This window comes from Quercus suber, unplaced genomic scaffold, assembly GCF_002906115.3.
Source record: "Quercus suber isolate HL8 unplaced genomic scaffold, Cork oak 2.0 scaffold_760, whole genome shotgun sequence".
Classification (NCBI taxonomy): Eukaryota; Viridiplantae; Streptophyta; class Magnoliopsida; order Fagales; family Fagaceae; genus Quercus; species Quercus suber.
The window spans coordinates 251899-272429 of record NW_027070196.1 but is presented as its reverse complement, the minus strand read 5'-3'; the positions used below and the strand labels follow the sequence as shown (position 1 = coordinate 272429).

Below are 20531 nucleotides of genomic sequence, written 5' to 3'. Positions count from 1 at the left end.
CCCACTGTCAAAATTACAAAGTTACCCATTTATTATTATTACTATTATTATTATTATTATTATTATAAATTGGGTATACAGTTTGCCTTGCACAATGGTTTCTTTAAAAAGTGCATTTGAAGTGATCTTGTGAAATTCTGTTTCGAGTTGCTTCAAGTCTACGTCCAGTCCTCCTGCCTCGAGGTTGCTCAAGGAGGTTACCTTGCTTCACGTTTGAGAGGTTAAGACTTAAAGAGTTAAAGAGAGTTAAGAGTACTGAATGTGCTAAATGCTAATGTTAGCATTCCAAACATTAAGGGCTGTTTGGTAGTAGATTCCAAACATCGTTGTTTAAAATGATGTAAAAACTGTAGTTTAAAAAGTGTTATTAAAACACGTGTTTTTAGTGTTCATAAAACAAAAAATGTGCTTGGTACCATGGTTTAAATTAATAACATGTTTCAGTATTTGAAAAACATAAAATATGTGTTTGGTATGTGTGTGTTTGATTTTTAAAAAAGCTAACACCGTGTACAAAATAATATATTTTATTTGATGAGAGAGAAGAAATCCATTTTATATACCGTTGCCCTTCTTTTCTCGTTAGTGTTCCTTCTTTACGGGTGGGACCCATGAGTAAAAAGAGAGAAGAGAGAGAAGGTTTGTCACATTAGGTGGGACCCATGGGTTTGAAGGTATTTATGGTGTTGCCACTGGAAAGCATTGTTTGTTGTTCAAAAATAGGTCCCAAGTGATTTCAAAAAGCATTGTTTAAAAACCATATTTTCAACAATATTATATTCACAATATATTTTTACCTACATGTATTTCTACAACATTTAAACAACGTTACTAGAACAATATTACTAACCGAGCCCTAAAAAGCATGTTTCATTGGACGTCCTAAATTTAAAAGAATTTAGTATTAACACCAAAAAAACATGCTACAGTGTAAAGTAGCTCAATTCTATCATTTTTTTGGATCGGTTAATAGGTGCCTTTAAGACATTTATTAATAAACCATTTTAGGAATATGTGAAGTTCAAAATGTTGTAAAAGATTAATCAGTTATTTTTTCATTTTCCCATAAAAAATTTCTTAAACCCATCTTTTTTTTATTATATATATATATATATATATTCTCTCTCTCTCTCTCTCTCTCTCACACACACACACACACACACACAATGGTGTCATCATTTTCCCATAAAAAATTTCTTAAACCCATCTTTTTTTTATTATATATATATATATATATATTCTCTCTCTCTCTCTCTCTCTCTCACACACACACACACACACACACAATGGTGTCACATTAGTGACATGCTTTTGTTGATATGCAACAATCTTGCTCTACCAATTATGGGTTGATGTACTTCTCACTCTTGTGGCCATTAGTGGCTGTGGATTTGTGGGTTTAGTTGCTCTTGATCTTTTGATTTGGGTTGATTTTGGGTTTTGGTGGTAGGCCATTGTTGTTTGCAGTGGTGGTTGCTTTGGTTTTGGGTCAATTTTGGGTCTTGGCTGTGGGTTTGATGGCTATCGATTCTTGTGGGGTTAGTGGTTGTGGTGGTAGTTGATTTGGTTCTAGGTTTCGATGTTGGTGGTTTCAAATCAATTGGTTGTGGTGGTAGTTAAGTTTGAAGGTGGAGTTGGTTTTGGGTTGGTTTATTGTTAATGGTTGTGGCTGTTGTTGCTGCATTTTTTTAGGAGGAAGAGGAGGCTTTGCTGGTGATAGTTGTTTGCTTTGGTTTTGGGTTTCGGTGGTGGTTGCGTTGGTTATTGGTGGTGGATGGTTGATTTGGGGTGGTGGGCTTATGATAGTGGTGGATTTTTTTTTGAGGTTGGGGGGAGGGGGGATTGATCTAATGGTGTGGTGGTTCTAGGTTGTGGGTGGTAGACTTGGTGGTGGTACTGGGTTTTGTAATTTTATTATTATTCAATTGGAGTTTATTTTATTTTATTTTAATGTGTTGTGATGTTAAAAAAGATGATGTGATGAAAGTGTATTATCAAATGTTATACTAAAATAGATAAAATAAATTTTAGGTGTGTTTATGTAACATTTTTTTTGGAAAATTCAATGTTAATGCTGCAGGAATCAGTAATGGCTCAATGAATAAGACTTGGTTCAAGACATAATTGTGACTCGAAGCATATATGTTAATTTGGTGCTTAAATGGTTTTAAGTTAAAATGGGTCAACCCATCTTGGTACGAATAACTAACTAGATAATTTATAGTTAAATATAGCTTAAATAGGTTAAAACAGAATTTACCCATTTATTTGTCGTGTCAAAATAAATTGACTCATTTAGACATGAATCCATTTACGCTAACCTTAACTCGCAAAATAATTGCATTGTGTTTGTTGATGAATCAAACATTGTCGTCCTCTTATTGAATGTGTCCTTATTCAAAAATATGAGAGTTACTAATACTTTAGAGTTAAGACTTGATTTTTATCAACAGTTGTTGTAGGCCACATGTTTTGAATCTCAAATATCTTATTCAATGACAAGAGACTTTACCAATTAAAAAAATTGGAACTTCCAAATTTCTGTAATTATTTGGTTAGCATATGTTTGGCTGCCACATATATTTACATACAATAAATGCATCAATTTGGTTCTTAATTAGCTGGATATATATTGTGCTCTTCTAATGTCAAAGTGTCATTTAGTGATTAGCCAATGTTAAATTTATTTATAAAAAAATAAAAAATATACATAAAAAAATTTGTTGAGTATGAATCTTTTGCCGTGCTTAATGGTTTATTCTAAAAGAAATGAAATGTAAAAGTTAAAGCATTATTCTTTAGAGGATTTTTTTTTTTTTTTTTTTTGAGAAAGAGAGAGAGAGAGAAGAAGAAGATTTTGGAGTTTATTTTATTTTATTTTAATGTGTTGTGATGTTAAAAAAGATGATGTGATGAAAGTGTATTATCAAATGTTATACTAAAATAGATAAAATAACTTTTAGGTGTGTTTATGTAACATTTTTTTTAGAAAATTCAATGTTAATGCTCTAAGGGTTTAGTAATGGCTCAATGAATAAGACTTGGTTCAAGACATAATTGTGACTTGTAGCATATATGTTAATTTGGTGCTTAAATGGTTTTATGTTAAAATGGGTCAACCCATCTTGGTACAAATAACTAACTAGATAATTTACAGTTAAATATAGATTAAATAGGTTAAAACAAAATTTACCCATTTATTTGTTGTGTCAAAATAGATTGACTCATTTAGACATGAATCCATAGGTTTCAGTTAGCTCAACTGGTAAAGTCTTTGATGGTTGTATAAGAGATCTGGGGTTCAATCCCTGCCTACACCAAAAACTGATTGGTGTCTTGGTCTGATGATAAAGAGCTATCATCAGGAGCGGACGCCATAGGTTGAAACTCTCTCTCAAAAAGACATGAATCCATTTATGCTAACCTTAACTCGCAAAAGAATTGCATTGTGTTTGTCGATGAATCAAACATTGTCGTCCTCTTATTGAATGTGTCCTTATTCAAAAAAATGAGAGTTACTAATACTTTAGAGTTAAGACTTGATTTTTATCAACAGTTGTTGTAGGCCACATGTTGCATTATCATCGATTTTATGAGACACTTGTCTCAATATGTTGTCATTCTTTCTGTGATTTTTTGGGCAGTTTTTTTTTTTGGCTAGGTAATTGCGGGGGATAGAACCCTCGAGCTGAAAGATACACATGGTACCGGGTACCACCAGGCTACAAGGCCCGGTGGTCTGTGATTTTTTGGGCAGTTACCCAATTGGACTCTAACTCCTTTCATTCATATTTTAGATTTCTATAATTTTTTATTTTTTGGGTAGTTATGATAGATGTTCAACAAATCATGTCTACTTCATGTTAATTTCTCTTTATTATTAGACTAAAACCCTAAGCGGTTTTTGGTGTAGGCTAAGTTTGAATCTCAAATATTTTATTTAATGACAAGAGACTTTACCAATTAAAAAAATTAGAACTTACAAATTTCTGTAATTATTTGGTTAGCATATGTTTGGCTGCCACATATATGTACATACGATAAATGCATCAATTTGGTTCTTAATTAGCTGGATATATATTGATTAGCCAATGTTAAATTTATTTATAAACAAATAAAAAATATACATAAAAAAAAATTTGTTGAGTATGAATCTTTTGCCGTGCTTAATGGTTTATTCTAAAAGAAATGATATATAAAAGTTAAAGCATTATTCTTTAGAGGATTTTTATTTATTTATTTATTTTTTGATTTTTGAAAGAAAGAGAGAGAGAAGAAGAAGATCCATCCTATCCAAAAATATAATAACATTTGTAAAATTAATTGAGTAAGATCCTAATCACAATCAAAATCACATTATTGAATATAAAATTAATATTTGAATAATTAAACCCTTCCCGGTGACACCATCACCACTACCTTCCCTTGGTGCCCACAAATTCTCTACACCACGAGAAAAGAAAAAGAAGAAAATTTACAGCACTGCTGAGTTGACCACCATCCACTGTCCCCATATACGAATCTATAGCTGCACAGTGTTATGTTTAGTTTATGGGTCATGTTAACAAATACTCTTAGAGCAATTGTTAATAAACCATAATAAGAAAGTTTTGACACTACTTTTAAGAAAAATATAAAAAGTTGTCAATAACATTTATTGTTGTATCATTCTCCCAACAAAATATTTCTGAAAATAGTTTCTAAACCTGATTAACATTTCCCTTAGTTATTATTTTAAATGTTTCATGCATAGTTATTAAACTCGAACCAGACATTGACCTGGTCTATGAGCTAGGTCATTGAGTCACTAGTTCAACCAGTGGGTCATCAGTCGAACTGCAGGATGAAACAACAAGATTTTAAAAATTATATATAAAATTAAGTTTGAGAAATCATAACCTAAATATGTAAATTAAAAAGAAAATGAAAAAGGCATAAGCCTAAATTAAACTCACCATTATAACTCAAAATCAATGTTTCATAAGCAATAGAATTAGAAATTCTTTAAAATTCACAAGGAAAATAAACAAATGTCTTAAGATTGCAACAAAGTCATTGCTATAGAAAATCTTGTTATATGTCTAAGAATTATGTATATTAAATAAATAAAAAGGAAAATCTCAAACTTTAATGCGTATTTCTCTAAGTCTCTCACACATTCACACTATACATGACAAAAAAAAAAAAAAAAGAAAAAAAAAAAAGAAAAGAAAACCTAAACAAAAGAGAAGATAGTTAGTGGCATAGAGTTATATGGTCATACTTACATGCTAATTGTTGGCCAAGTACATCTATTCAGGCTTCAAAGCATAAAAAAATTTATGCACAGTAGCAGCCCATGGTAGTAGGTTTTGAGAGTTGTAAAAACTAAAAAGTGAAACAATGCTTTTTTTTGGGGATATTTTTAGGTTTCTCTTGTTTACATTACCATATCATTACACATTTAAATAATAAAAGAGTCAATAAAGTGAATCTATTATATAATTTTACACAATTCACAAACCCAGCCAGGTTAATGAAACCCAATTAAATCACACGAGTTGCTTAAAACCATCGGGTTGCACTGACTGGGTTATGTACTTTTCCGATCCAATTGATCACCCGACCTAGTCAGTGCACCAGGTCACCAGGTCACTGGTTCAACTGGCCGGGCCAAATTTAATAACATTGGTTTCATGGTAACAATGATATTGTGACCGGAATTGTTATTGAGATTTGACTCAATTAATTTGTATATATAATATTTTATTATTGGGTGGGAGGACAACTTAACCGGTCCTTAAGGATGAAAGAATAATTTATGGACAAGTAGAGGTAGTTTTGCATTCATTGAGTACCTATGCTACTTATTAGAGCAATTGCATCAGTTCGGTCAAATCTTTCCGTCTATTTTACACTAAAAACCTTATTTATTTTTCTATTTACACTACCACTTTTTCAAAGTACTCACATCAGTTCATATATTTTACAATACCCTCTATTTAAATAATAATATTTTTTTAATTTTTAATTATTATTTTATATTTTTATTTTGTCCTTATCTTTTTATCTTTTCTTTTGTACTTATCCTTTTTTCTTTGTTCTTATCTCATTTCTTAGAGACTCAGACCAACTTTTGTCCTTCTTCTACTTCTTTCTTCTTCCTTTCACGGTAAACTCCTTCTTCCTTTCCTCACAGTCAAATCACCTCCCTCCACAAGCATCTTCTTCTTTTCTTTTCCTTTCATGGTCAAATCATTTATCCACCACAAGCACCAACCTCCACCACAAGAACCACAAGAATCAAAACCCACCAGCACCTCTCGGTCAGATCTCCTCTACCTGTGTTTGACCCTTAAGCCGCCTCAAGCATCATCTTTGCCATAAGCATCGACCCACAACGACAGATGCACATGCAGAGAATCATTCCAATCAAGCACCGATCTCTGCCACCAGCATTAAAACCCATTTTGTTGACTAGAAGCACCGATTTGTCTCTCTATTGGTTTGTCCGTGTGGGTTTGTTTGTGTGTGGGTGTGTTTATGTATCTCTGTGTTGATTTGTCTGTATGAATGTGTTTGTGTGTGGGTGAGTTTGTGTGTATCTGAGGAAAAAGAAGATAAGGAGAGGAGTGAGTTTGTTGTGCACAGAGAAGAGAGAGAAAAAAAGGCGCGAATGTGAAATTAATAAGGATAATAGGATACACATTTACAATAATCGTGCATATATGCATGGTTACTGTAGCAAATGTGTAAATATACATAGTCTTCAAAAAGACTGATGAGAAAGATTTTTGGGGCAAAATGTATAAAATTTGTTGCTTTTTGTATTTTGCAAAGTTTTACATCCACTGATGTGGATGCTCTTAGCATATATAAACACATAACCGACCTTTGGTATTGGCTTTACATGGATATTTATGTGGAAAATAGAACCATTTGGATCAAACCCCCAATAATATTCCTGCTAACTCCTTTTGTTTTTATAATCCTCGGATAAGGTTCCTACAAGCTTCAATTTGAAATTTTCCCTCAAAAAACTTTTCCCTCAATTTTTTTTTTTTTTGAAATTTGTATATTGATTTTATGATATTTAGGATAGCCCGTCAATGTCCATCAATGATGACCTTAACTTAAAGCTACAGAGACTGTCATACCTTGCANTCCCTAAAATTTCCAATATATATATATATATTTAAAATTAACAACTACTATATTTTCCAATAGTCTTTTTTACCCCTTTTTTTTAGCTGTCATATTTTTCAAAACGGACATAAAATCATTTAATTGGATCTCGTGGGCCAGTTGTAACAATGATATAGCAAGTTGTATGAGCATCTAAATTTAACTTTCATGCTCGCATTATTTATTTATGGTAGGCTTTATTGTAATTTTGAATCTATCAAATCTATGTTAGTCTTGTGTAAGTCCTTAAAAAATTCTATGTAATTTGATATTAATCAAATCTATTTTAGTTTTGAAATTTATCAATATATACAATTTAGAATGGATTTATTCATTAATTTTTAGTAGTTTTTTTTTTTTAATTCTTTTCTTTCTTTAGTGATTTTGGATTATTATTAATTAACTTATCTTTACCAATTCAGACTAAAAAAAAAAAAACTTATCTTTATCTTTACCAATCTCTATTTTTTCTTACCCAAAAAAAAAAAAAAAAAACTTGCCACACGTTTTTTTTTTTTTTTTTAAATTTTCTGATAACCGAGAACCACACATTTCAGATCTCACTCCCATCAGCCCTCAAGCACAGAGAGAGTTTTTACGTTTTACTAGTTCCTCTTCCTCAACAAGAGAGAGGAGAGAGAGAGGGCATTTTGATATTTCTTCACAAGCCTTCACGAGTTCTGTAGAACTTGTTTCCAGCACTTGGCGTCCACCATGCATGCAAAGTCGCATCGTCCGCTCCATTATCATTCTCGCCACCACCAAGAACATGCAGCACAGATGGGTCAGATCGGCTTCTCTGTCTTTTTTTCCCTAATTTTATTAGTTTTATGAGTACAAGATTTTGTTGTGTGATCTGTATTGCCTGTTTGTGTTTTGATTATGTCTACCTCTTGAGTTTAGAGACATTTGAGAGAAAGGAGGTAGATTGAGATTTGTAGCCGTTAAGATAAGCTTGAATATGTTTTAATGGTTTTGTTAAATTTTTTTTTTTATTCAGTTTAATTATTTTGCTAATAAACAGTAGGTCTTCAAACCAAGAGAGTCTGTTCGTTAGCTTTTTTTTTTTTTTTTTGCTTATGAATAGTAACTTAAAGAGTTTGTAGGACTAGTGTTTTGTGGGTTTACTCTCCAAATTAAAGGTGATTTTGAGTTTGGAGAGTTTGTTGGAGATGCTCATATAAATGGTAACTGTTGGCAGACAACTATAGGTAGAGAATGAATCTCCAATTTTGGACACGCACAACTATCCAATCAAACCAAGAACATCGATTTTCTCTCATTCATGTGAAAACGGAAGAAGAAGTTTAACTTTAATGTGAGTTCTATTCTTCCTTTTTTTTTTTTTTTTTTTTTAATTTTATTTTAAATTGGAGTAGTTTTGTTGTATTTTATTAATTTTTGAAATATGTTTTTTGGTTTTTTGAACTGTAGGGTGGAAAAAATTGCGTTTGAAAAAGTTATTTTAAATTAGTTCAAATTAAAAAAAATAAATTTAATGAGAATATTCTAAAAAAATTATAACATTTAAATTTAACATATATTACAATTTATTTCATTTGAACAATTAATAAGAGTGGATGTTATATGTTAAAACTACCTTTCAAAATAAAAATTATTTCATTTGCATTTATTTAGAGAGGGGAAAACAAGAAATCGAAAGAAATTATTGTAGTTGTAAGGACGTGTCAACTTAGATCTGTGGTTACAACAAGTTGACATTAACTTACAATGCACAAATATGTAGATCAGTCCACTCTGCTGGTGTCCCTTCTTCCAAATGTGGAACTGCTCTTGGCGCCGGTGTCTCTTCTTCTTCCAGATGTGGAACTGCTCGTGGCATTTGAAATTTTTCTTTGAGGTCCAAATGCTCTATCAAAAACCAGATATGCGTAAGAAACTCCCCACCTTTTCGTAGCTGTTGAGCGTGACTAGTTCCATTACAGAGTGCTGCAACATGAGTTAGGGTCTCAACCCAAAACTTAGTCAAGAGCTCCCATTTTTGTTCTTCCTTCTCTCTCAATTTTCGTGCAACCAGATCTGCACATGCTAGCAAATCGGTATATAATAAATAGCCCTTGACAGACTCAACATGGCCAGGTTCTCTTTTGAGGTAAGCCCTTCCGTCAGTTAGACGTGACGTTAATTCTTCAAAAACTCGGGACATCGATGATCCTCTGCAATGTTTGAGAAGATCCCCAACGTGTCTACATGAAGATTGAAAGTTGACTTTTACACTTCCCATTGAAAACATGTAAGGACAAAAGGCGAGTATATACATTATGTACTCTGATATCTCCTTAATCACATGTCGTTGTTTATCCGCTTCTTCATTGCTACCCTTACCAGTGTAAAAGCAGAGTTCCGTGGCAAGGTGCCAGATGATAATGCTCTCATCAAGTTCTACAAATATGGTTCTATCCTGAGTTAAGTACAGGACATTATAGTCTACAGAAAGTACTGATTTATAAACATTTGGGTTTTCCTTAATCTTGTCCCAGACCAAGCTTTTCAGCTCATCAGAGACCTGCTTGTTGGTCCTATAGAAAAGCATCTCTAGTTCCCTACTTATCCTTGGCAGTATGTGACTGAAGAACAACACTCTCAAGTCAACAAAGAATTTTGGGGTTCCATGTAGGTCAATTCCAGGATTTTTGGAGCAAAAGCTAAGCATATTGAATTGACCCATTGTGTTTGACCACAATTTATCATTACTGACAAATAATGAGAAAAACGGATTAAGCTTTTCTAACCATGGGCATTGAAGTCCCTTATTAGAGGAAATCTGTAAAATCACAGTATATGTCTCTATAAATAGAGCTCCACCCAGCAGTATGTAAGTGATAATCAAATCCACTTTCAGATCTCTCCGTCTCTCCTTTACGATGAAGAATACAAACACGCAAAAGATGAAACAACGAGTGATGCTGCGAAAGATGCAACCCCAACTCCTATAAAACAGAGGAGCCTTGGTGTAGAAATAGTCATATGCATGTCCGAGTTCAATTTCAATCCTTTCGAATGCTCTTCGAAAATCATAACTTTCAAATTGGCCACGGATGCCTTGTCGAAATGCAACCGGCATCTTCTGATATAGAAAGAGATCTCTGAATTTGCCAAAAGTAATAAGTGGGTCTGTTGTTGTACCACCATTGTTGATACCAGTGTCTACTGGAGGTATCTCATCAGCGTCTACTGGAGGTTTATTTGCTGATCGCATGACCCATATCCTTTCTACATACCTGATGAACCCAACAAGAATCATGGGAATAGTAAGAAGCGAAAGCCAGTTACCCTTCAAAGATGTGTTAAAGATGTAGAATGTCACACATGATTGAACAACTAGTGCAAGAAAGTGCCTTAACCACAATTGATTGTCTTGTATCGCGAAAGCTGTGATTGTGTCCTGACCGCCAAGGTGTAACAGCATAAATGGTGCCCAGAATGCCGTGAGCTCATTATGTACTTTGGGATTATTATTGCCAAAATTACGGTTTTTACTGGAGATGACCCCTAGTGCAATTGTTGCCACTGAATCAGCCATGAGGTAGCAAAACCAGAGAAAGATATGGATCCTTATTTTAACATTATATCTTCTTTGTCTGCCAAAGTGAAAGAGAGACAGTTGCAAGGTGAGACTGAGAAGGACCAGCAGTCGTAGCTCCCAATTATTCCATACTTTCTGCAGTAACTCTGGAACCACTTGAAAATGCTTTCCTGTTTTCAGGAAAATCCAACTATTCAAAACTTCACCAGGATTTAAACCAAAAGATAATATTATGTTTTGGCAAGACATAACTAAGTTTTAGTTTGCATAAAACTCATCAAGGAGACCAAAAATGGAATAGAAAAGACAAAAAGTTTTGATAGGAGTTTTTCTAAATTAAACAAACAATATGTGTTACATTAATATAGCCTATATCGATTTTTTCCCTTTTTCATACGAATGGGGTACTTCGATTGACATAAGAACATCAATATTGTTAAGGTTATTGTGTGATTGAATAATGTTGAATGATGAGCGGAACTATGAAAAAAAAGAGTATACACAAAGTTTATGTGGTTTGGCTTCGTGGCATACGTCCATGGTGAGAATGCCCTTGAACGGCTACATATTCTATACATAAATAAGTCAATAACTTGAATATATAAATACATAAAGTATTACATTTTTTTTTAAACCAACAAAGAGAAAAAAAGAAAAAGAAAAAGAAAAAGAAAAATACTGATAAGAGGTAAAGTGAGAACTAAAAATGTTCAAATGAAAGAAATAAGCTGAGAAAGAGTCTGAAATGATAATACAGAAGAGAAAAAATGGAGAGAAAGAATAATTGCCGGCACTGCCAAGGAGAGCTCACGACCATAGTATTTCTCTTGGTACTGTTTTATAAGAAAAATTGAAATTAGAGATTATTTTTATGTAATGGGTTGAACGAGTTAAAATTTTGAATAATTAGAAATTTTTATTTCTTGTTTTCGAATAGGCTTTTTGTTGAATAATTTGTTCACTTATTATTGTTTGATATATTCTTGTTTTTGTTTGGATTACTGTTATTGTTATTTGGGCCGATTTTATAGTTGTTATTTTTAATCACTTTTTTTTTGGGTTAAAGGGTTAAGGATTATGTTTGGTCTAGTCTTGTTTTTGGTTGGGTTACTTTTATTGTTATTTGGGCCAATTGTTATTGTTGTTACTTTAAGCCCTCGTTTGGATAGCACTTATTGTTGCTGAAAGTTGCTAAAAACTGATTGTTGCTGAAAACACTGTAGCAAAATAATTTTTAAATGTGTAAATAGTGTTGTGGGACCCACTTTTAATATTAAATATTGTGTGAACAGTGCATGAACAGTGTAGGCACAGTACATGCATAGTAAATTTTATCTCCAAAGTCAAAAAAGCCGGCAGAAGAAAAAAAAAAAAAAAAAGGCAGAAAACGTGAATCATAAAACGTGCCGCAACTTTAAGTGCAATCCAAACGCAGGCATAGTAGTTGTAAGGGCGTGTCAACTTAAATCTGTGGTAACAAGTTGACAATAACTTACAATGCACAAATATGTAGATCCTGAGTCCACTCTGCTGGTGTCCCTTCTTCCAAATGTGGAACTGCTCTTGGCGCCAGTGTCTCTTCTTCTTCCAGATGTGGAACTGCTCGTGGCATTTGAAATTTTTCTTTAAGGTCCAAATGCTCTATCAAAAACCAGATATGCGTAAGAAACTCCCCACCTTTTCGTAGCTGTTGAGCGTGACTAGTTCCATTACAAAGTGCTGCAACATGAGTTAGGGTCTCAACCCAAAACTTAGTCAAGAGCTCCCATTTTTGTTCTTCCTTCTCTCTCAATTTTCGTGCAACCAGATCTGCACATGCTAGCAAATCGGTATCTAATAAATAGCCCTTGACAGACTCAACATGGCCAGGTTCTCTTTTGAGGTAAACCCTTCCGTCAGTGAGACGTGACGTTAATTCTTCAAAAACTCGGGACATCGACGATCCTCTGCAATGTTTGAGAAGATCCCCAACGTGTCTACATGAAGATTGAAAGTTGACTTTTACACTTCCCATTGAAAACATGTAAGGACAAAAGGCAAGTATATACATTATGTACTCTGATATCTCCTTAATCACATGTCGTCGTTTATCCGCTTCTGCATTGCTACCCTTATCAGTGTAAAAGCAGAGTTCCGTGGCAAGATGCCAGATGATAATGCTCTCATCAAGTTCTACAAATATGGTTCTATCCTGAGTTAAGTACAGGACATTATAGTCTACAGAAAGCACTGATTTATAAACATTTGGGTTTTCCTTAATCTTGTCCCAGACCAAGCTTTTCAGCTCATCAGAGACCTGCTTGTTGGTCCTATAGAAAAGCATCTCTAGTTCCCTACTTATCCTTGGCAATATGTGACTGAAGAACAACACTCTCAAGTCAACAAAGAATTTTGGGGTTCCATGTGGGTCAATTCCAGGATTTTTGGAGCAAAAGCTAAGCATATTGAATTGACCCATTGTGTTTGACCACAATTTATCATTACTGACAAATAATGAGAAAAACGGATTAAGCTTTTCTAACCATGGGCATTGAAGTCCCTTATTAGAGGAAATCTGTAAAATCACAGTGTATGTCTCTATAAATAGAGCTCCGCCCAGCAGTATGTAAGTGATAATCAAATCCACTTTCAGATCTCTTTGTCTCTCCTTTACGATGAAGAATACAAACACGCAAAAGATGAAACAACGAGTGATGCTGCGAAAGATGCAACCCCAACTCCTATAAAACAGAGGAGCCTTGGTGTAGAAATAGTCATATGCATGTCCGAGTTCAATTTCAATCCTTTCGAACGCTCTTCGAAAATCATAACTTTCAAATTGGCCACGGATGCCTTGTCGAAATGCAACCGGCATCTTCTGATATAGAAAGAGATCTCTGAATTTGCCAAAAGTAATAAGTGGGTCTGTTGTTGTACCACCATTGTTGATACCAGTGTCTACTGGAGGTATCTCATCAGCGTCTACTGGAGGTTTATTTGCTGATCGCATGACCCATATCCTTTCTACATACCTGATGATCCCAACAAGAATCATGGGAATAGTAAGAAGCGAAAGCCAGTTGCCCTTCAAAGATGTGTTAAAGATGTAGAATGTCACACATGATTGAACAACTAGTGCAAGAAAGTGCCTTAACCACAATTGATTGTCTTGTATCGCGAAAGCTGTGATTGTGTCCTGACCGCCAAGGTGTAACAGCATAAATGGTGCCCAGAATGCCGTGAGCTCATTATGTACTTTGGGATTATTATTGCCAAAATTACGGTTTTTACTGGAGATGACCCCTAGTGCAATTGTTGCCACTGAATCAGCCATGAGGTAGCAAAACCAGAGAAAGATATGGATCCTTATTTTAACATTATATCTTCTTTGTCTGCCAAAGTGAAAGAGAGACAGTTGCAAGGTGAGACTGAGAAGGACCAGCAGTCGTAGCTCCCAATTATTCCATACTTTCTGCAGTAACTCTGGAACCACTTGAAACTGCTTTCCTGTTTTCAGGAAAATCCAACTATTCAAAACTTCACCAGGATTTAAACCAAAAGATAATATTATGTTTTGGCAAGACGTAACTAAGTTTTAGTTTGCATAAAACTCATCAAGGAGACCAAAAATGGAATAGAAAAGACAAAAAGTTTTGATAGAAGGAGTTTTTCTAAATTAAACAAACAATATGTGTTACATTAATATAGCCTATATCGATTTTTTCCCTTTTTCATATGAATGGGGTACTTCGATTGACATAAGAACATCAATATTGTTAAGGTTATTGTGTGATTGAATAATGTTGAATGATGAGCGGAACTATGAAAAAAAAGAGTATACATAAAGTTTATGTGGTTTGGCTTTGTGGCATACGTCCATGGTGAGAATGCCCTTGAACGGCTACATATTCTATACATAAATAAGTCAATAACTTGAATATATAAATACATAAAGTATTACATTTTTTTTTAAACCAAGAAAGAGAAAAAAAGAAAAAGAAAAAGAAAAAGAAAAATACTGATAAGAGGTAAAGTGAGAACTAAAAATGTTCAAATGAAAGTAATAAGCTGAGAAAGAGTCTGAAATGATAATACAGAAGAGAAAAAATGGAGAGAAAGAATAATTGCCGGCACTGCCAAGGAGAGCTCACGACCATAGTATTTCTCTTGGTACTGTTTTATAAGGAAAATTGAAATTAGAGATTATTTTTATGTAATGGGTTGAACGAGTTAAAATTTTGAATAATTAGAAATTTTTATTTCTTGTTTTCGAATAGGCTTTTTGTTGAATAATTTGTTTGCTTATTATTGTTTGATATATTCTTGTTTTTGTTTGGATTACTGTTATTGTTATTTGGGCCGATTTTTATAGTTGTTATTTTTAATCACTTTTTTTTTGGGTTAAAGGGTTAAGGATTATGTTTGGTCTAGTCTTGTTTTTGGTTGGGTTACTTTTATTGTTATTTGGGCCAATTGTTATTGTTGTTACTTTAAGCCCTTTTTTTTGGTTAAGGGTTTAAGGATTATGTTTAAGGGCTGTAATTATTTTTAGATTGATGTTATATTCATCACATTTTCACTAAAGATCTTATTTGACAACTTGTTATATGTGGGTAAAAAAGTGATGCCACTATTGTATTCAAATTAGAATTAATAACAGCTTATCACATAAAATTTAATGTAAAATTATTGTGAAAATGTTGTGGGTATATAATTAATTTTATTTTTATTGAGCCAAAATTTTTGTAATTTTTAAGTCAGGGTATTCAACATTTATATTGGGGTGGTCAAAATAGGTTAGTTTAGCGAATAATATTTTTTTGGCAATTATATGTATACATTTTTTTTGCAAGTTAGGGTGGTCCTGTGACCACCTTGACATAAATGTGAAGCTGCCACTAGCCACTTAATTGGTTCATAATACATTTAACACTTGCTCTCAAATTAAAGGTGAAAGTTTGAGTATTGAATGTCTTAAATGTATAGCTTGATGTGGTACCTATCTTGCTCAATGGTAAAATCTTGTATATTGCCGACATAACACTAATAAATGGTAACAGAGTTGACATTTGGTTGGCATGACAAACATTGATCCTATGTCATTATTACCTTGATGTCTGGCTAGAATAACAAAGTTGGATCCTGTATATGTCATTACCTTACATGGAAGACCAACTATATGTGGATTGAGATAAGGTGCAATACCTAGGGTATCGCACCTGATGCAATTCATCCACTTTTTAACTCTCCTTTAATATATTTTATTTAATGATTGAGATTGAAAGTTACATTTTCAACTTTCAATTTCAGCAATTGATTACAATTGCACCAGGTATAATACCCTATGTGCACCTGATCTAAATCCCAACTATGTGCCTAGGACTTCCAGGAAAACACCTTACAATACCATATGACTTTAACTCTCCTTTAATATATTTTATTTAATGATTGAGATTGAAAGTTACATTTTCAACTTTCAATTTCAGCAATTGATTACAATTGCACCAGGTATAATACCCTATGTGCACCTGATCTAAATCCCAACTATGTGCCTAGGACTTCCAGGAAAACACCTTACAATACCATATGACTTTTTTTTTTTTGGGTTGCCGTGTTTATGAACCCATGCGTGTCCTAGGTATTGCACCTGATGCAATTCATCCACTTTTCAACTCTCCTTTAATATATTTTATTTAATGATTGAGATTGAAAGTTACATTTTCAACTTTCAATTTCAGCAATTGATTACAATTGCACCAGGTATAATAACCTATGTGCACCTGATCTAAATCCCAACTATGTGCCTAGGACTTCCAGGAAAACACCTTACAATACCATATGACTTTTTTTTTTTTGGGTTGCCGTGTTTATGAACCCATGCGTGTCATTAGGATTTTGTTTCTCAACCCGTGGGACCTCAAATGCATCCATTTCTTTTTCTTTTCTTTTAATACATATTTTTTAATTCTTTTCTTTTTAATAAAAGGGTAAAATACTATTAACATTTATGAGGTTTGGACTAATGCTAACTAAATTTTAGAGTTTTCAAAATTGACTAGTTTAATTCTTAATCTCTAAACCGTTATTCATTTTTCTCCTCTTTCTTATGGTACTTAGGACTAAATTGATCAGTTTTATAACATCTTAGACCAGACTAACATTAGCCAAAATCTCAAGGGTTAACTATATTTTGCGGAAAAAGGCAAAACAAAAGCGGGAAGGTCCACTTCTTTGTCATCCATGATGTCTTGGTGATACAGGACCACGGGAAGGTCCAAAAGCTGCTAAGAGATCCTTTCTTAAACCTAAAGTGTTTGAAGTTCCTATTTCAATAGAGATCACTGATGCACACCTTGGGTGAAAATCATGATTGCTTTGCCACTTGATCAAATGATCATGGTTCGCTTGCATGAGGACTTCATGAGGGTGTCAAGGCGATAAACTCAGCAATGGTTTGTTAAATGAGTACCCCCATGGTGAATCTGGAATGGTGTGAATTTCAACCCATGAAAGGTGGTTAGTGTAGGTGAATCTCAAACCTTCGCTCTGGGTCTGAACAGCTTGCACCAATATACGTGGATCTCAAGCATGGGTTTTGGCGGCGACAAAGGAGTTTGCTAGTGAACAAGATTGTTTGGGTTTCTGTGCTTGTGTACAGCGGTTTTGCCAAAATAAAAATTTGGCTCTGATTCCGTAAGTCATTAAAGTTGATATGTAAATCTGTGTGAAGATTGAATGATGAGCCGAAGTATGAAAAAGAGAGTGTATACAAGGGTTTATATACTAGAAATAACCCGACTAATCTTAGACTAACTCAAAGTTAAGTTGCTTATTCTACAAATAGATGAGCTTATAATTAGTTTAGGTCACATAGACCATAATATATCTAAAAATTTCAAAAGCCAATAATAACCAACTGCAAAAACATCACACAGAAACAAACAATTGAGAGCTACAAAAAATAGCAAGCTAAAAATCTGACACACCCTTGCGTTGGGCTAATATGTCTAATATATATCTAACACACATGACTATATTTTGCAAATTTAACTTTTAGATTACATGTTTTTTATGTTCTTAACATGCATGTTAAATTTTAAGCTAATCGGATGTTATTTACTATTCGACTCATAACATATTTTTCATGCACAATTTTAAACTATAAAAATTTGAAATTTAAATATTTAATTAGTGACATAACTGTTGATCTTTAACATTCTTAAAATTTTGCAAGCAATGCGATATAAAAAGAAAATATAATCTAATAATAAATTTATCAAAATTCATATTTAATAAAAAATATTAAGTAAAGTTGTAGCACTTGACTAGCAAAACTTTGTCATTTAAAAGACAAAAGAAATTCTCTTAGGGTACAATTGCGCTCCCTTCCTTTACGCCCCTCCCTCCACTTGTTTTATACTTGCAAATGTCAATTCTGAACTTAACGTATCTTCTGAGTAACTGTATAAATAATAGCTTCTTGAGTTTAAATGTCCAATAATGTCATTTTTTTTTCTTATTTTATTTTATTTTATAATAATAACAATAAGTGGAAGAACTGATGAATTAAACAAATAATACTATTGTGCTATAAAACTTGACGATATCTAAAACGAATCCAAGTTTTTCTTTGCATTCAAATGTGATATATTACAGCAACTCAAGGAATAAGCTTAAACGAAATGGACTCATAATTTCGCCCTATTGACAACTTAAATTTGTTGGGATCATAGTTCGACTTCTTACAACTGTTCTAAAAATACGCTCATGGGGTTTGATGCCAAATGCCATAAAAAATTTGAGTATCTTCCTCATCTCTAATTGGTTTTGAATTAGAGTGACATCTTTCGGTTTAACAAATGGTGTCAGAATAGAGCCACCAAGATCATGGGTTCGAGTCGTAGGAGCCTCATTTTGAGGTGGAATTGTGGACAACTATTCTAAAAACAAACCCACAGGGCGTGATGTTGAATAATCTAAAAGATTTGAATGTGTTTTCCTTATGACCAATCGGTTTTGAGGTGAAGTGGCATAGGCCATGGTCCAACAAAATTGATTTAAATGAGGCAAATAAATTAATCCAAAATGGTCCTATATTTCTATTCTATTCATTTGGTTTATTCGATTAATTAAATAATTAATATATTCTACTTAATTTTTAATTTAATTCTATTCTTTATATATAGTTTTACAAATATACTTATACAAGCACGTACTTGCATGTAAATATTTTATAGGGTAAATTACATATTTGGTCCATATCCTATACACCATATTTCAATTTGATCCCTAATATTTCAATTGTGTCAATTTGGTCCCTAACTTTTTAGTGTCGTGTCAATTTAGTCCATATCGTTATATTTTAAATGAAAATTGATGACATAACAAATGACCAAAATAAAATTTTTGTGTATTGTCACATTAACAAAGTCTAATTTTTTTATTTATTATTATTTTGGCCATTAGACGAGTTATTAATTTTTAGCTTAAAAATAATGGTAAGGACTAAATTGAAATAACACTTAAAGGTTAGGGACCAAATTGAAATATAGTGTATAAGATAGGAACCAAATACGTAGTTTACCCTATTCTATATTAGTCTATAAGCTTAATTATTCTTTACACACATGTAGGGTTTGGGTCATTTTAAGGTTTACTTGTTTTTGAAATGTCCCTTTACCTCCTGAGCTTGCCTCTGTTATGCAATCATTACGAACTCATGATCACTTTCACTATTACATGAAAAGCGAAGAAATCAAGATCTAAAAGGGTATTTGATGTTGTTATATTGACATTCCACTTCAATGAACTTCTGCAGAGTTATAATACCCTGTAAGTATGAAATAAGTTAGAGTTAAGATCTCTGCTAATAGGTATCCTTTTTTTATAAAGAAAAAATAATGCTAATATCCTAAAAGCTTAAGAGATGCCATTTTAGAATTAGCCAACAGAATAAGAAAGAACCCTAAATTCCAGAAACCAGGAGCACTTATTTCTTGGAAGATGGTCTTCTGGACTGGATGTATAGATCTTGCACCGTCCTCACTTTATACATCGAATGAAAGAGAAAGGAAGAACAAAACTAGGTTGGGAAAAATGAAAAAGAAAAAAAAAAATTATATAAATCAACTAAATAGCGCGTCGATTAAGAGAGATATATCATCTAAAAAAATGAGTTGAATGAGAGATAAGGGTGTTGGAGGCAAAAACACTAGGCTCTTTGTTCATCTCTTGCACTACAGATCATGGAAACAGGTGTGAATCTTATCAAGTAGTAGAAACCAAGAGAGAACCCAATCCAGAACTCTCTATCGGAAGATATAAAATCCAGGAAAAATGAGTTATAAAGAAGAAAAGCAAACCTCTACACTATATTCTTAGGGCAGTGTTATTGCACACGGTGTTTGCAAATACACACTACCCAAATACACTAAAAACATGACTTAAAGTCATGTTGCAGTGTAAAAAACATAATGTGTGCACTAGTTTTTTCCCATATTAGAAAACTTTAATTTTCAGAACAGAGGAATCAAGAGAGAATGAAAATCATCATTCCGAAATTTGTAACCCTCATAAGAAATTTGAAGATCTGTTGCTGTTTCCTCTAGAAATTCAGCATTCCCAAAGTCAGCAGCATCAGAAAGTAAACTGTCATCAAGATATGAGACCTTTCTGTCTTTAAATTGTTTAGGGAGTTCAACTAATTTATGGGCTAATGCCTGCATCAAAGCTTTGTTACAAAAATTCCTTTGAAAGTCTAGAATTTGGAGGGAAAATCAATTCAAAGATAATTCAGTCAAAGAGAGATAGGGAAAGATGACATTCTTCAAGCCAACTTAAT

General features: G+C 33.2%; 2 protein-coding genes across 2 annotated transcripts; both read right to left on the bottom strand.

Moving 5' to 3' along the window:
- Positions 1–8890: 8890 nt before the first annotated feature.
- Positions 8891–10708, bottom strand: LOC112002942 (uncharacterized). Its single transcript, XM_024035102.1, has one exon. The coding sequence runs from the start codon at positions 10706–10708 to the stop codon at positions 8891–8893; it is 1818 nt and encodes a 605-aa protein (XP_023890870.1).
- A 1495-nt stretch (positions 10709–12203) lies between these two features.
- On the bottom strand, positions 12204–14024 carry LOC136064775 (uncharacterized). Its single transcript, XM_065766950.1, has one exon. The coding sequence runs from the start codon at positions 14022–14024 to the stop codon at positions 12204–12206; it is 1821 nt and encodes a 606-aa protein (XP_065623022.1).
- Positions 14025–20531: the final 6507 nt, after the last annotated feature.

What these genes read in the sequence shown, in the direction of transcription:
- LOC112002942 (XM_024035102.1), bottom strand. Translation starts at nt 10,708, where the DNA reads ATGGCTGATTCAGTGGCAACAATTGCACTAGGGGTCATCTCCAGTAAA.
- LOC136064775 (XM_065766950.1), bottom strand. Translation starts at nt 14,024, where the DNA reads ATGGCTGATTCAGTGGCAACAATTGCACTAGGGGTCATCTCCAGTAAA.